The 17630-nt window shown below is 42.0% G+C and overlaps 1 protein-coding gene across 2 annotated transcripts in view; it reads right to left on the reverse strand.

Annotated features, from left to right (window-relative positions):
- RMDN3 (regulator of microtubule dynamics 3) overlaps positions 1–17630 on the reverse strand; it is a 37869-nt gene that overhangs the window by 16519 nt on the left and 3720 nt on the right. For both annotated transcript variants that reach the window (XM_074842379.1, XM_074842378.1), the window contains exons 4-6: positions 14523–14790; positions 12763–12865; positions 11615–11675 (exon numbers count right to left, since the gene is read on the reverse strand). In XM_074842379.1, the coding sequence (XP_074698480.1) occupies positions 11615–11675; positions 12763–12865; positions 14523–14790 (432 nt within the window). The remainder of the gene's footprint in view (positions 1–11614; positions 11676–12762; positions 12866–14522; positions 14791–17630) is intronic.

A 17630-nucleotide genomic window follows, 5' to 3' on the forward strand; every position in this document is an offset into this window, starting at 1 on the left:
CGATGTCTCAGCAGTTACCGAAACCTTCTATTATGATATCGCTCAACTAATTATTAACCAGAACTACTCATGAAGCTGCTGACACCGGTCAAACTGCAACTTCCCATAGGAATCTCAGCTCAGTAAGGATTTCCCCATTTATTAGAAAATAAACTCTGTGGAAGCAGATACTACCAGATGAGAGACCATCTGTTCTTCCAGCTTAAATCCCCGAGCTCAGAACACGCAGCTTTGAAGAAACTTCAGTTTTGATGCTGCACTCTGGCTGACTCCCATCGAAGCAGGACTTCTGGCCTCTGAACACAGAATCCACAGCTCTGCACAGCCCAGCACCCCCAGTGCCATGGCCAGGGTGCTCTGTCAACCCAAATACAGCTCTTATCTCTCTTAACTGTTTCAAAGACTCGCCAGCTGAGCGTGCCAGTGCTCCTCTCTGCAGAAGACAATCAGTAAATTAAAAAGAAACAGTGAGGCAAAGGGGAATAAAAGAAGGGGAAAGTGGGGAGAAGCAGCTATTTTGCAGCCAACTGATAAAAGTGAAATACAGTGTGTTTTATATTGCCGAAGAGGAGTCAAACATGAGAGTCTGGCCACTGGCAACAGCATGATGACATGAAAGTTCTTTCCTTTTATTGACATCAAAATTTGCTTCATACGTATTTAACTCATTTTTCATCACAACACTCAACACATTAATGAGCTAGAATGTATTCCTGTTCCAGCCACATTACCTGTGAACTGAATATACCCAGGCCAGCCTGTAAAAATCATTCAGTGCCATCCAAGCAGCACTGCTAGTACAACTAGAGAGAGGGTTTATCACACAAGGAGATAAAAATTCTTGTTGGAGCTCAACAAGCTTTGGCTTTTCTAAGGGGAGATAAGATCAAGGGAAGAACTGAGGAAGGCAGAAGTGCTCCTCCTCCGAGCTGGGCTGCACAGAGGCCTCAGCGAGGAGGTCGGGGGGTAAATTCACAACACATCAGTTGAGCTGAAATCATCCCCCATGTGGATACACTTCGCAGCACCACACTCCAGCTGCACAACCAGAAGATGCCCCCTCTTTACGGGCCATCAACACCCACATGGGAGATGCTATATTCTCCACATCCAGCCTAGCTTCTGCATTAACTTCCCAGCACGCGCGAGCCCTTTGCCCCACCAGCGGCGTAGGGGCTGTATGCCCACTGAGTATTAATAAATGTTGGTTTATTTGTAGAAAGTCCTGTCACTGCTGTGTTCACTGCTGGTCACACGTCTTCCCAGATAAAGGCAGGAATTCATCAAGAGCCTTGCTGGCTTGACGTGGGAGATAAAGCCCGTTTGAGGCCTAAAGCCAAGATTTATGCAGAGAGAGCAAATCTGTATGTACCAGCTAGGTGAAAAGGGTACTTGATGATGATGGCATGTATGCGAGAAATTTAAGCACAATAAATCATGTTCTGGATTAAAGCAACATTAACTTTCTACTCTCAGTGTCTCAATTTTCCATGGGGATTAAAATTTTGTACATGTATTTTCATGCTAAGGGATCACATCAAAAACTGAAGTGATGAACAGTGGCTTCATCCCTGTTCTGACTCACAGAAATACTCACAGCTGCTCTTAAATGCTAAAAAAAAAAAATCAAGTATGTATACAGGAACACTTTTCAGGATGCTTTCCACCACTGCTTTAATAAAGTTTCATTCAATAAATTCTGAAAATTGGCCACAGCCCAAGGTTTTGCAACATCAAATGTTTTAGCCTTTGAATGATGCACACAGGTCACCATATGCGTGTTATTTACAACTCCCCGAACAGTTAATAGTAAAGATGAAGTCCTCTTTGCCTGCCTGTGTAGTTACACAGCTTTGCTGTACAGGGTTTGCTGTCTGTGCTAAGCAACGCTTCATCCACCCTACAGAGCAGGAGTAGACCTGGTCTTACATTGCAATTAAATCTTCAAGAGACCACAGGGCATCTGTGCTACAGGTATTACACAGAAAAGGCATCAACAGAAATATTCTAGAAGGCAGCTCTTGGTTTTGCCTGGCATCCCTCCAGCCGAGATGCCTGAACATCAAATCCACACAGCTTGTTTGAACTGTCCATTATTAACATTAGGAGTTATTCTAAAGAAAAGAAACCTGCCATACTTACTAAAACATTATTTTTCCTGGCAAACCGTTTGATGAAGCCTGAAAATATTCTGTCCAGTGAGAGCAGCTACACTGGATCAATCCAGAGGCCACCCTGACCCACTATCCTATTCCTGTGGGCACTACTGGAAGCAGCTTAAAATCAGGGAAGGTACAGAGCTGTCGTTTACCAGAAGCTGGGAGAGCACTCACCTTCTATCAAGGCTTTAACAAGGAACCTGAACTTCAGTTCACTTTCCTCCAAGCTGAAAAATCCCAGTCTATTTAATTGCTCCTCCAAGCTTTCCTTTATACCATTAATCAACCTTATCACCTTCATGGTACCTTCTCTATGTCTTTGTCTATTCCAAGAAGAAACTACCATTTCTTTCAGCCTGACAAGTCTTAAATCTATTAACTAACCTCATTTACAAAAGCTGTTCTGTGCTTTTGATCTCCCTTGTCACACACCTCTGGTAACACTGCAGTTTTACAACACCTTTGTAGAGAAGGCGAGGATAGATTTGCAGTTTTTAAAGAGATTATGTTCATCATATTCCCATTTCACACAAGTATAACCCTCCTGTTTTCAAGTGAAAAAATATTCATCACAGTCCACCCTAAGCTGTAGGTGCAAAGATTTGTAAAGCCAGTCCACAGATACTTACCTACACAAGTTTTTAATCACTTGTACATGATGCTGAGACCACTTAAGCACTTACTGTTTTAGTTGCAGACCATCAGCTCTGGTGAAACAACTAATCTGACAGCTTTCTGCATGTTAATTCCCTTACCAAGTTTTAAAACTGCATAATGCTAAGTAAATTGACTAATATATGACTTAAGAAAAGACAATACGCATACACACTTCCTAAGCCACAGACTTGTGGCTGCAGCTTATTTGGGGTTTTTTTGGTTAGTATAATTATTTTACCTGCATGTGTGAACTTTCTTCTCAATACACCATAATTAAACTGTGTATCTCCCAATCTAGAGACTGGTATATTGATTTTAACTGGAGATATATACACATGTATGCATAGTGAGAAAGTGAAAAAAATATCCCATTTCTTAAAATTACCATAAACCCACTGCAAACCTTTATCTTTAAGTAGCTGTCCTCTATCACATGCTTGCACAACTTGGCAGAAAAGGTAACAGAATACATAGTTCTAGCTGAAGTGATTCGGCAACTGGGAGCAAAACTATGCAAAGAGCTCTCTGTAGGCTTCTCATGACTGCTCGGGATGATCGTCTGACTTTGACTGAACGACTTCAGCATCACTTACACAACTGCAGGAGACCTCACAGGAGCTTGACTCATTAGTCAGTCCACAGAGCCATGGTTATAGCAATACAGGCATTACCCCACTGCCAAGCCATAAAATCCCCGAATGCCCAGATATTTGTATGAAGGTCTTCACTATTTTATATGAAAACAACTTTAATTTTTTAAATTGAAACAATACTGTATTTTGTTTATTTTTGTTACTTACTGCACAGTTGAGCAGATTATGGCTCATGTCTGCCAAGCAACAAACGTCTCAGCTTTGCTCCCGTGGAACCAACAAGGACCCCCAACAACTGAAACAATTCAGGCCTCTTGTCCCTCTGTAGAAGCAGCCTGAGCCAGCTACACAAGCCAAGCCTCACCCTCTCCGAGGGCGAGCAGCTCCACAGGGACTACTTTATTTGAGCAGATATACCAAGATGAAAGCAAGAGCCCAACAGACACAAATGAGTAATTCCTATACCACCTTAGGGGCCTGAGGCAGAATATCACTTAGAGTATCTCAACTTGGAAGACAGAAAAGTGCAACCCTAGGAATCTCAGGATAAATTCAGATGATCACTCAAAAACGCTTCCGGTTTCAGACAGAAAATCTGCTCAGACTCTCGGTGTCATCTTTAATTTCTGTGTTTCGCACCAGCCCCTGTCAATGAATTGTTCGTGGCTAACACAGCCCCAGAGTCTTTGCAACAGACGGGATGGAGAAGTTGCTACCTGAACTCCCAGTCTTGCCAGTAAGAGAGACAAGAACAAAATAACAAAATAATCTAAATCTTCTGCTTTTAGAGAAATGAACGAAGATAAAAAAAGACAGACTGATGTACATTAAGTTTCAGGATCATTAGCATCCTTTCTGTGAAATTCCCATAAGCAAACAAAGGAAACATGGTACAGCTGTGACTGGCATGAAGTTCAGAGGGTGAGCGTGGGAGGTTCATCGCTGGAGATCTGTCTAATCTGTTTTGAAAAGTACCCACCAGAAAGAACACGACTTTCTTTTGAAGCGAGTAAACTACCCAAGTCTCCTTTACCCTGATTTTTCCACAATTAATTGTTCTCTGAAAATTACTGTGAGCAAACAGACATTGAATGGAGTGGCAAAAAAATCCCCTTACAGTGACAGTGATGCTATTAAATAACTCCATTAAGCTGGGTAATATAGTAGAGATTAAATTTAAATAGGCTGCAGACTAGCATATGCTAGAAAATTCACCAATTAATGGGGGGGTGGCTGCAGAGAATCAAATTTAAAGGTTACAGTACATCACAGGCAGCCCAAGGCAATAATATGATGCTGTACTAGCAAGCCTCAGCTAAAGTACTATATACAATTTTTAAGTAATAAATTTAACAGGAAAAAGAAAAAAAGGATGAGCTGGATAGAGTCCATAGGACAACAATGAGACCAGGAGGTTCGCAGAACACCACCACACTGAAAGGTTGTGACAAGTAGGTCTGCTTTCTTTCAAAACACTGCATGAATACAACAACTACTGCAGCCTCTTACAGTTTCCCATGTTAAACACTTTTTTCCTGTCTAGAGAGAAGTAAAAACAAAGCCCAGGCTGATATCAGGAAAAATCTGTACAGTTATATATATTATGTCCATATAATTAAACTACTTGATAAAACAGGAGAAAGGGGAGAGAAGGGCACAGGACAAGCCCCATCACCCGAAGTTTTCAGGGATCGGGGACAGTTTCGGCATGCCTGGCAGAAGAGGAGTGAGACGACTTTCTGAAGGTCCCTCCAAACTCTGTGTCCTTGATTCCTTAAACACTAGAAACCAAACTATTTTTCTGGATTAGTGCTCTGTTTCAAACTTAATTAACATGCCTAGAACATATTCAGGTTCCAAGGAGACCTGGCAAATGATGTGAAGTTACATGTTAGCTAGTAAGTTTACTCAGGCACATGGCTAAAAGCAAAGTCAATTTTCATTAGTGATTTAAGTCAAACTTAAACGACTGTCACAGAAAGAAAAGGTTGAAATATTCCCTTCTCTACCTCCACCGCAATCCGTCTTCCTTGATCCTAAAAAAGTGAAAATCTTCATTAGCTACCTCAACTGGGACATGAAACATGTCTTCAGTTTTGTTCAATTTCTACAGCGGTTTTATCTGCTGAAGATCTCTCGTCTGCCTCGGGAGGTGGTAGGAAAGGACCATATGTGTTCTCTTCGTAGAACAAAATGTATTCATCCCCAGTGAAGTCTAAAGATACAAATGACATTTATTGTGCAGAACATACAATTTTTATGGAGTGACCTCATGTTTATTTAAACCTCTGGTTTTACTCAGAAGACTTGCAGTTTCAGCTGTCCTCCCACGAGCTACCAGCAAAGAGCCTGGACATGCCTGGGCAAGATGTTCAAACTACAAAAAAAACCCCAGACTGCAGGAACTACTAGTGCTTTCAAAGAAGGTGTCACCTGCATCAACACCGATGAGAAGAGCTGTGAAATGAAGCTTTTTGTAGTGCCTGAGTTGTTTCCCACATTTGTAGCATTATCACCATGCTATGAGAGCTTTCTGCTCTCTTAAGATCTCAGTTCTCAGAATTTCTCTTTTCTTTATGCCTAAGAAATAAAAAGCAACCCACAGACTGTAAATGTCAAGTTACTTCACTACTTGCAAGAGAAGGAGGGAATATTGATCGCTGCTGAGATTCCTTCTGCCCCTGCTCATACTTTTCAGTATTTTCTCTTCCTTGGCTCCTCTCCAGTGTTCCCACTCCCAGAGCCTCTGTGGCTCAGGATGTGGAGACATTTCAGGGTACCGACACCCCTGAGGAAGGAAGGGACCCTCCGGAGTCAGGGGGATGCCACCAGGCAGCTCTAGCTGTATGTTATTTTTCTTTCTCTACGTTCCGAAATATCTTCTAACGCCTATTCCTATTTGCTATAGTTGCTTCTGCCCCTAATCTATATTGTCAGTAACTTCCCTGTTTAATCCACCCGCAGAACAGAAAATGCTCAGCTCAAACCCAGACACAGCTCAAAATTGGCCAGATCTGAGCCGTAATCCATGAAGAGTTAAATCCTGAAATACTGCCAGTTATTAAAATTAAAGCTATCTTCAAGTCATATCCGGAATGCTGTCACTTTTCAAAAGAAAGAAACGGTATCTACCCACGGACAGCCAGATGTACCAACAGAATTTAAAAGGGCTGGTACACAATTCAGTGGCTATCGAGCGTGTGAAGTGCTCCACCAAAGTGACACTCTTTAGAAGAGAGGGCACATTTTGGAGGCTCATCCAACCCAAGAATGTATCTTCCTCCCACTTCCCTGTAACACGTATAATATCTCCAAGAGGGCCAAAGCTCATTACTTCTTTTGCAGTGACAGCTGTCAGCAAATAGCATTTAATTTCAATGTGAAATATTCAATTCAGAAAAAAGCTGCTACTACAGCACCTGCAAAATTTTTTGCAGATGGACCTCTGAAACCCCTTGCTGCTCTGGTCATACTTCCAATATTTAATAACTGGAGCAGAAGCCAAGGCAAACACACAGCTCACTATCCTTTCCCGATCCCTAAAGCTGCTGTTAAGTGCTTGCAGTTGCTGCAAACAGCCCCACCAAAATGGACAGGGGATTCTAACAAGGCCACAATTCTTTCCCTCACTTACATTTGTGAGGATGTCACATATTCATGTCTAAGCAGCTTTGTTTTAGCACAGGCGTGTGCAACAATCGATGCCTCTTCCATCCACCCCTAAAAGCAAGAACAGACTTACGAACTTGCTCTGTCCTCCTCTTCATGAGCTGAAATCACCTAAGGGAGCATTCAGTTTAGTTGGACATAATATCTACCTGTTCAGAGATCTTTTACAATAAAAGCAGAGAATGACTTTGATGTCTGTATCAAAAGTAAGAATCGGGTAATTATAAGACAGGAGTATACAGGCACGAAGAACACTTGGTATAATATCAATCAGCCTACAAGACACAGATCTATTCCAAAGGTACTAAATGCATCAAATGCCCAAGACAACTCTCACACGTTTCTACATTCCTAAGCAGTGCCTAGGGGGAAAGCACCGCTGGAGATCAGTCCCACTGCACAAAGGCCGACTTGTCTGTGCAGCCCTGATCAAATGTCGGTTCTGTTTCGAGCAGCTCTGCGGAGATGGCTCTCCTGGGACCAGCCGACTTCCCAGAGCAAGCCACTACAATAACAGCTTTGTACCAAATCGAATGTCAAGAAGACCCAAGAGATCCATGAAAGGACAATCCTTCATGCTTGGGCAGATCCCAAAGCTAGCCCAGACACTGTCCCAGACACTTACTGCTTCCTCGGTCATTCCTGAGAAACCACTTACTACCACGCTGCCAAAGCCGTCGAACCAGCCAGCCAGAGAACACTGCGACGCTGCAGCCCGTCACGCTCCCCTCAGCGCTGCCTTCGCCAGCACTCAGAAATCCCCTCGTTCACAAAGTTATTTTCTTTGTTTGTTGCTTTAAAATGTCAGTCATTACTGCAAAAACTATGAGGCACTGAGAGAGGGGAAAAAAGTTTTACTTGCAACGATGACTGTATGCAAAGTATCCTCTGTCTTGCCTGACAAGCATCACACCTTAAAGGCAATAAAAGAGGGAATGATCTGTGCAACAGAAGCAAATAATACAGCCTAGAGAACAATGGATAAGCACTGAAAACCAGCACAACTGCAGCTTTAGTCATCCATGAGCATTAAGTGGCAACTGATAAAATAGCAAATTACAGTCAACTTGAAATAACACAGGAAAAAACGCAGCACTAATGGTACCTGCACGATCACAGGCTTCAGACAGCCTGTATCACACAGAGACATTAAAATCACTGGGAATGTCTCTATTAAAATGTCTGTTTAGTGTGTTGTGGAAAAGAGAAAGACAACGGTAACTACTGTATATGGAAGTAAGGATGAAAAGGATCGTCGCGTCGGTATTACACAAATCCATGCTGCTCCCACAGCTTGTGTTCTGCAGTGGATTCCCGTACTTTGTCTGAAAAAAGACATGGTAGCAAGAGAATAATACGGGAAAGACAACATGGGTGATGAGAGATAATAAAATGATTCCTTATGCAAAGAGATAATAAAAGATTCAGATTCTTCAGCAAGGGAAACAGATACTAAAGAGAGAAATACCACAGTCATTCAGAAAGGAAGGGTGAACAATCACCCTCCTCACTTCTCCATAAACCACGAGCCAGGGCATCAAATCAAAACCAAAAAAGCTTTAAAACCTCTACTGGCAATTTCAGACTGAGTAAGCGGGTTTTCTCTGCACAGAGCATGTTAAATAACGGGATCTGTACCGGAGGACGGTATGGGAACGGAAGGATCCGAGGGGCTAAAACCAGGTTACATGGGCTGGTGGAGGACAGCTCCATGTCGGGATGAACTCGCCTCCGTGCCGCTCCCTGCTGGCGGCAAGGACAGCACACTGAAGGGCAGTGATCACAGTATTCTTTCCTTTTTTTTTTTTTTTTTAAAAATATTTTCCTAAACATGCAGCACAATGAACTAAACGTAATTCCGAGCCATGTGCCCATTACTTGAGTAAAGGGAAAACGACCTATAATATCTTTTGGAACTATGTTTTATCCTACATTTTTCATATATATGTATCTTTCCATGTATTAAGCATCATTTCAGGAGTGATAATTTTCTTCTCGGGGTAAATTCAATTACCATAAAAAGAGGCTGCAGTTAGAACAGCTTGAGACCATCCCATGACCCATACAGAGCTGGAAAGGGAATGATTTCCTGTTCTATTCATGGCAGAAAATAATTATTTCTATGACTGATAAAGGTAGTTACATATTCATTTCCAATAAATCCCATGCCTCCCACATGCTGCTCTGCTATTTCCTTTCTGCAGCTGCTCTCTAGAATTAAAAGCAAGATGTAGATGTGCAGAAGCCTTACCCCTCTTTGGGGGCCCAGAATTGTGCCCTCTTTCACCAAAACCACTGTGGGAAGAGTTGAGCACAGGCTGTAACAGAGGCACTGAGAACATCTTGGCTCAAAAGCCTTGAGATTTTCTACTGGAGACACATGACTGAACCTCCCGTTACAGCCATTACTTTACACACTATAACCTCTGAACTAGAGCTAAGCCATCAATATTATACCCTAAAGTAGAACCTTGCTTTGTTAAATACCAAACGATCGAGTATCAAAGTGGCTTACAAACCTTAAGACTCAACTTGGCAACTAAAACCCATCCTTCAAGATGTTAAACCAGCAAAGCTGAACACCGTAATCTGCTAGAGACTTGCCAGACTGCCTGTCCCAGTATTCTTCCTTCGTATCGAAGCTTTAATTGAGAACAGCAAGTCATTACTAAGAGCTAAAATACAGTCTTTTCAAGATGATAAAGGCATTTGTTCAGATGTCAGTACAAACTGATCCTCTAAATAAATTTACTCATCTCAGAAAAGCGCAAATCTTGTTCGGTAAAGATACTGAGCAGCATCCTGTTTTCCCAAAAATTTCCATTTAAAAAAATAATTTCTCTTGTAGTCTATTTTGCATGTCAGTCCTTCATAGTAACTGCTGATAAACACTGTTAGTCAAGGAATTCGCCAGAATAACAGAAAAGCACATTCCCATACCTCCACAAACACCTGCAGCCTCTCCAAGCACGCTCTTGGGGTATTTTTAAGGAAGGAGAGCAACCCTTGCAGTCCCACACAGGAGGTGCAACCAAAGCCTGTTCATTCATGCTGCTGAAGAGAGCAAGGTACCTTTCCTCTTGCCTACCTCCTCACTGAAATCCTGACCAGCTGCAGCATTTATAGAAACGTAGCACACCTGGCTTGGCTAAACTGCAGATCACTTCATCTTTTACCATGAAAAAAAATATAAAATATCTTTTTTTTTAAAAAAAAAAAAAAAAAAAAGGAGCTGTATGCTGTTGTCTCAATTCATTTCAAAGCCAGAGTGCTTTGCAGAGTGACAAGCAGCACCCGTGAACAGAATGCATCAGTGCCAGGCCAGAAGACTATAAAAGGCTGTCTGAGAAGAATGATGTTTCTACTTACTCCAGAATTAAGATGAATATAAGAACATTGGCACAGCACTAAGCCCACGCTTGCAGGCCTAGCTGACTGAGGCAAATATATCACCTCTTGACAGAAAGCAAGCATCTCTGCGCAGCAGAGCATTATCGAAATGTCAATGACACAGTAAACCCCAACAATTAACCTAAGAATGTTGGAGGAACAGAAAGGAAAAACCTCATTCATATTTAATATGTAACTGTTCAGACTCTGCCCCCACAGCTGCACAGCTGGCTGTGAGCTTGGCTTTGAGGGACATACACATTCTCTATAGGGGGCTGAAAAGGGGCCAAGGGAAACAGAGGACTTGTGAAAGAAAATGAAGAGAGCCTCACCACACTGAGGAACTAGTTTTCTGCAAGTTATCTGCATGAAACATTCCCTCTGGCAGCCCATCTACACCCAGCACGAACGGGGCGCTCCGATGTGCATTTTCGCAGGGTCCGCACAGGCGGGAGCGATGCCGACGGCGCTCCCAGCACCCCACCCAGGCACGCTCATGGCCCTGGCGCCAGCTGCCGAGCCAGCTGCTGTCTTCTGCCCTCAGCAAGGGAAACTGCACCATTCCCAGGAAAGCTCCTAAACAAACTCTCCTTCACCTTTTCAAAATGTATGCGCTTAAGCTACGAGTAGCCCAAAGAATGGACAGCTTAGTCTGCTGAACACCAAATGGTGCTCATTCTACTTATTCATCTCAAAATCGTTCTGTCAACAGCTTGTTCCTCCAAGCCTTATCTGGAAGTTCATCCTCCACCACCATCACCAAAGTTCATCAGCTTGTTGGGTGCAGACTCACAAAAGCCTTGATACAATCTGTTCTGAGCACCCAAAGTTCGTGATTCTATTTGGGAGCTTTTGCTCAAGAACTCTTCTGGCCATCAGAGAGAAATCCATAATTACACTGGAGTAAGCAAAGCAAAGTTTATTACTATAATCACAACCAAAGCTACTGTCTGTCAAGCCATTACTTATGCCAATTAACCAAAGCTGTTAAAAACAGCTTTTTACAGAAAATAACATCAATATAGTATACTCCAAGTAAGGGCAAATAAGCTTTTTTTGTTTTGTTTTTAAACGCAGCTCAGCTCACAACAATCTCCAAGTCCTTTTCCCATGCTTCTTAAAAGCAAGAAGTAAAAAGTTACTTACCACTGATGGCACTCGGCACTTCGATCCCACTTCTGTAAGGCAACTTCTATCTCTTCTTTCCCTGCAAATAAGTGGTCAGAGGTAAGAAATTCAGCCACCTTCTCTCTTAACATCCTTCTCTGAGGCTGTTTGAGTACAATAATAGAATGTCATAAAAGTCATATATTTGTTAATTTTATAATACATTTGGCTTGAAAATGTCCCATAAATAATTTCACACTCTGGCAGTGATACAGAACATCCAAGGCCGCTCAAAGAGATCACACAAACTTTTAGTACAATAGCAAATTGTATTGACCTGTCAACATGGTTTCACTCATTCGAAAGCACAGTTATCTCTAAGGAAAACATCTTCCACACTCTGTTAAGAAAAGTTAATTTGAGCTTTCAGGGGTTTTGTTCTGATGCATTTCACAGTCTCAGACCGAGGACCTGCCCCACCTCCCCCTCTCTCCTCCAAGAACCTGCAGTCTCAAAAAGCTGAAAACCGAGCGTCTATTGAAGGCTAGAAAGACTATCAAAAATAAAACTTAAAATTTCATGCTTTAAATGGCCACACTGATTTCCAGAAAAGAATAATTATATTAGATAGTTGTAGTATTAACTAACTATATTTAGTTATGTGCATAATAAACAGGACAAATTATTTAGAATCGTATCTTTTGTTGCACATTTTAACTGTAACAAAGATGATTTTTTTGTTATATTCTGACCCACCTACAGCCTTGCAAACCACACTTGAGCTAATGAAGTACAATGAGGGAATGAAACTAAACTGATTCCTCTAAGTTAACAGACATTTAAAAATACGTTTCTTATTTATATCTGCACATGTTAGCAACATAAAAAATTAAATGCATTACAGCAAAAACTTTTTATCTTAATACCACACAGGATATGGATGATAGGTCTGAGAAACAAACTTTTACACCTTCAACCAGCCCTTGGTCTACTTACACTATCTTCCAAAAAGCAAGATTTTTAAACACATACCACCCCAGCACTGCTAGCTACTCAGTTAAAAAAAAAGATTGCAAGATTAAACAAACAATCCACGCCATTGTTTGCAAGTGTAGGGTTTATAAACCTGAGGTGTAATGTCAGCTTTGCCCAGCCCCTTCCCTTGCCCCCCCCCCCCAATTCCTCACCATCAGACGCGTATGATCGCTTCTCATCTGCGTCTTCCGTGATGTCACACATATCACTGTGTGCTCGTGCCAGGCGCCAAAGAAAGTCTTTCTGGTCCGCATACTGCAGCAAAAACATAAATGTTGTATATCAAAACCCGTTCTGCCATTGACAAAGAGCATGAGAAAGAAAAAAATCAAGTGGGGGCATATACTGGAAGTCTCACAGACATTCTTTTGAAACCTTGACAGGCCCCAACTCTACACGAACCGAAGCAGAGCCCCAAAAGAGCAAAGTGGATGGCCAGGTCTATAATTAAGCTTACAGTGCTACACCACTGCTATGGGTCTAATTGCTGCCGCCTTCTAACAAGGAACACCTCCAATTCCGAGGTCAGTTCTTCAGCACTCTCTGCTAACCTCAAAACACCAGGGAAAAAAACACCCTAAACCTCATCACTTCATTAAAATTCACAAATTGAATTTTACTTCTTTCATGGTTCAGTCTGCATTCAGTTTCACATCCTGCCTCATTCTTAAACCTGGGACAGTACTGTAGGTGTACTGCTAAATTTGAAGCAGCTGTGTTCTGACAAACTCGCTAAATTTGAAGCAGGTATGTTCTGACAAACTCAAACTTATTTAACAAAAAAAAGTAGAAAATTAAAACACAACCACCTAACAGTTTGATTTCTTCTGTGATAGTATTGTAAATAAAAGAAACTGGGAGAATCACCAGAAAGAAGGATGCAAGAGAATTTCAGAAGCCGACAGGCCTGTCATTTCTTCCTGGTGGGAAGGAAAAACCCCCATCTACTTGAAATTAGAACCGATCAAGTTAACAGTTGTTTCTTTCCTTCTGTTCCTCCCAGAAATACAGGAGTCAAAAAAAGGTTTTGCTCTTTAAAAGGCTGGTAACCCAAAACATCGGCTTTGCTAGCTACGCAGCACTTCACTAAACCCCAACAGAGGCTGTGGGTGCAACTGCGGCGGGTCATGGCGGGACACAATGCCCGCAGCCAGACACGCGTCAGCGCTGGGTGCAGCCACTGCCTGGGGCCAGAGATACAAGGTAATGTGTGTGTATATATATATATATTATCACCACATATATATATATATGCTGTTATCTGCAGCAGCTTGAGTAAAAGCATCACTGCCCCTTGCCATGGTCCCACACCCCAACGGCAGCACCAACACTCACCAAACCAGGGGACCAATTCACATCCCCGATACGGTATAGAAAACCCACATTCTTGAAGGTGGCAAAACACCTACACCATCCAGGTTTTTAATCTCATTAACTAACCCACACCTAAGCATTGCCTAACCCTTCTGTTTGAATACACAACTTATTTATTTCACGAACCACCACACAGGTGCACCGGGCAGACCAAGTTCCCTGACTATAGATCGAGCCATTGCGTATGTAACGAGGTAATCGTTCTCAAAACCTTTGCTGAGTTTACTGTATACACAGAGTGCTGTTATTTTACACATGTACAGTGTGTTCACCCAAAGTGATGACATGATGAGACACAGAGTTCCAAGACAGAAAGCGACTGGGAACTGGCTGCTGCTGTAGCCCAAAGAGTTTTGGCCTCCAGCCTGCTCCCAGGCTGCTCCTGAGGAAGGGGGCCACTGGAAACTGGGGGCCGCTGGAGGCTGGCCCAGTTGCTGTGTAGGACCCAGACGCTGCTAAGATATGCAATTTCCTCTTTCCAAGCTACTTAGCTGAAAACACAAATCACTGCTGGAAAATATAAAAAGGCAACTTTTACCGCCAGTTTATTATTCAGCAGCAGCTGGAACCCCTCTCTCTTCTCCTGCTCATCTCCGTCGTGCAAGCGGTCAGCCTGCTGCAGTAGCTGACCCAGTCCTTCCTCCAGTGAGGAGTCTAAGATTAAATGTGTTTCATCCTCATTGACGAGATCCAGGGAATCCCGCCGCACAGTTCTCACTGTTTCACAGCTCACTTCATCCTCCCCTTCTTCACTCTCTCTCTCAGACTCCCGGTCGTAATCAGACTCAGCGTTAGCTGTGGTGTACCTTTGAGAAAAAAAAAAAAAACAACACGAAATTAGTTTGAGAAGATGCTGTATAGCCTGTAACACTTTTATACATACGGTACAGAAAAAACAACTCTTCCCAATAGAGGAAGAGGAGTATCTTATTTTATCCTGCAGAATACTGTACAGTACCAGTGCCTCAAACAACACACCAATCGTTATTTCTCATGTATTACACACAGCCTCAAAAAGCTGAAGAAAAGCCCCCCAAAAGTTAAGTAGAACTCAGTCACGAGCATCCACAACACTGTAGCAGCTTCTCTTAGACCTTCTGACTTCAGTGTAAGAGAATCAAACAACTGAAACAGAGCCAGGACAATTCAGTTAAATGTATGGATTATAAAAGAGAATTTCAACAAAAAATCCAACACACTCATCCATGTGGAAAATATAACCTGAGGTTTTTAGCCTGTTCCAGGAAATTTCAAACACAATGGCTGTTTTGGCAGTATCTAGTACCTCCATCATCTTGTCTGAGCGCTAAATACGAAACAGCTTGTTCACACTGACATGTGGAAAGGTGCAAACCAGTGGGAGAGCGACCAAAAATATTTCACATCAGCAAGAAGTCCAGCACGAAGACAGCAGACGAGCCACAAAAAGACACCACATGTACAAAAACCCAGGCAATGATTAGCTGCTAAATTAGTCAAATGAATCAGGATAAAGCTCAGATCAAAGTTTCTGAAAATGGCTAAAATTAAGCTCCTCCAAGTCATATACAGGCACCTAAGCTGGAAATTTAAACCAGCATTATATATTGACTGATACCATTGCAGGGGGGCATCTACTTACACAACTAATTTCTTTTTGAAGACAACTCTCTATTTGTCCCACTCACATTTATCTGCAAGCTCTTAACTCAAGAACAAGCGCAAGTTAGCCAGTAATTTAAGAATGTGCACTTTTGTATTCAGGTTTTGTTGGTTTATCCGAATAGAAAGCTCTCTTCGTGAAACAAGCTGCTTCAAACCCCTTAAACGCTTAATTCTAGTGGATGTTTTTAATTGTTACCCGATTAAACTGTGCCCAAATCAACTTTACAGGTTCTGCAAGAATTAAAAGTCATTGCAGTCTGGGGGCACTCGGTAACTACAGCTGCATTCCCCTTTGTCCTGGCTGAATTTCTCCTCCGAGGGAGAGCCTGGCGCTGCCTGTGAAGCTGCCTTTGTCTGGAAACAAAGATACGTGACCCAAGTCCATATCAGAAAAAAGAAGTTACAGTAATTTGGCCACACATAGATAACAAGACACGTTTGGCTATCAAAGCTTCAATTTTCTGAGAAGCATCAATAATGCTCAAGCGTTTCCCTCTCTGGTAGAGGGTAAACAAACACCCTCACTCACCACAGCCTCCGACCCTCATCCATAAATTTAAAAATGCACCACTTTGCACTGAAACGTTTTAAGACAAGAACTAAAGAGTCAGCCTTATCTCTGCAAAGCCAGCAAAGCAAGGGCTACAAGACAACATCCTGGAGACGACATAGGCAGCACTAAGCTAATGGATAATGCAGCAACATAGTGGTAGGTGACACTCTGTTTGAGATTAAAAGCTTCATTTCTCGGTATTTTCTTAAGATTAATTATATTATTAGTTCTCTAGACTACCTCATTTTCTGTACTTAAACAGAAACTCCTAAAATTCTCTTATTTCCTGTCCTAAGCTACTATGCAGCACAGTTGTGGGCTACACAGCTGTGACAGTCTCACTACAACATTTTACTGACAGCTGCAAAGATTTCAGTGCTTCAGCTGAAAAACACTTTCCACACCAAAGGCTCCTGAAACACAATATGGTCTTTAAAAACAGGCAGCAATGGATGGCTCCTATACACTCTTTTTCTCCACCACAAAAATGTGTTTTCTCCAAGATGCTGCCAGTTTAAAAAGACAAGTAATGCCGTATATAACTTCATAAACTCAGTTTTCAGAAAGATTAAGGGATTTAGATGTTATCAGCCTGTTCTCTCGAGTTTACAATGATGGAAAGTTCTTAAATGCTTTAGGACATTGAGGCCTCTGGCTAGCACACATCCTGAATGAAAATGAAAACATGCATCTGGAACACAAAAGCACATGGAAAGGGGAGGCAAAGAAGCCCAAAAGCCCAATGCAGTGCCAAAGCAATATAGAAAAATGAAGCAGCCCAAGACCTCTGGGCTCCTGAAAGCTCGTGATGATTTTTGTGAATTGTATATGAAATCAGAGGAGATGCTTATGTCCATGTGGTTTACAAAATAAAGCTGAAATGTGAGCCTCTCTTTCTGAATGTCATTAAAAGATCACAACTGCCAGAAATGAATACGCCACTGAAACGTATCTGTTGAGAACAGTCTCATTCTTCCTCCCAGTGGCTGCTAAAAAGCTTGAATCGTCTTTTCCAAAATTTACATTTCCTACTCCGATCTTCTACTAGAAAATTTTAGTATTTACATCTCTAAAAGACAATATTGCACACTAAAGGCAGCTGGTCTTGAATAGACTAATATTATACCTATTTGTATAGGACAAATACCAGAGTGAGAAATTATCAACTTTTTTTTTTTTTTAAATCAGATGAGAGCTGCTTATCCACTAGTTCTCCACAATGGTCATTAAACCTAATTACAGATTTTAAAAAAAATTTAAGAACTCCTCCAACCATCACTAAGTTCCCAAGAAAGTAATGAGGCTTTGCAGTAAAACAGATCCCTGCTCCACAGCTCTCTTGAGGCCCCCTACAGAGGAGGCCACTCTGAACCTTAGAATTGTTGTTGGCCTCTGTCGTGACTTCAGATTTTCTCAGGATCAGATGACACCTAGGCCTGGTATCTGTTG

Source organism: Strix aluco, chromosome 16, assembly GCF_031877795.1.
Source record: "Strix aluco isolate bStrAlu1 chromosome 16, bStrAlu1.hap1, whole genome shotgun sequence".
NCBI classification, from domain to species: Eukaryota; Metazoa; Chordata; class Aves; order Strigiformes; family Strigidae; genus Strix; species Strix aluco.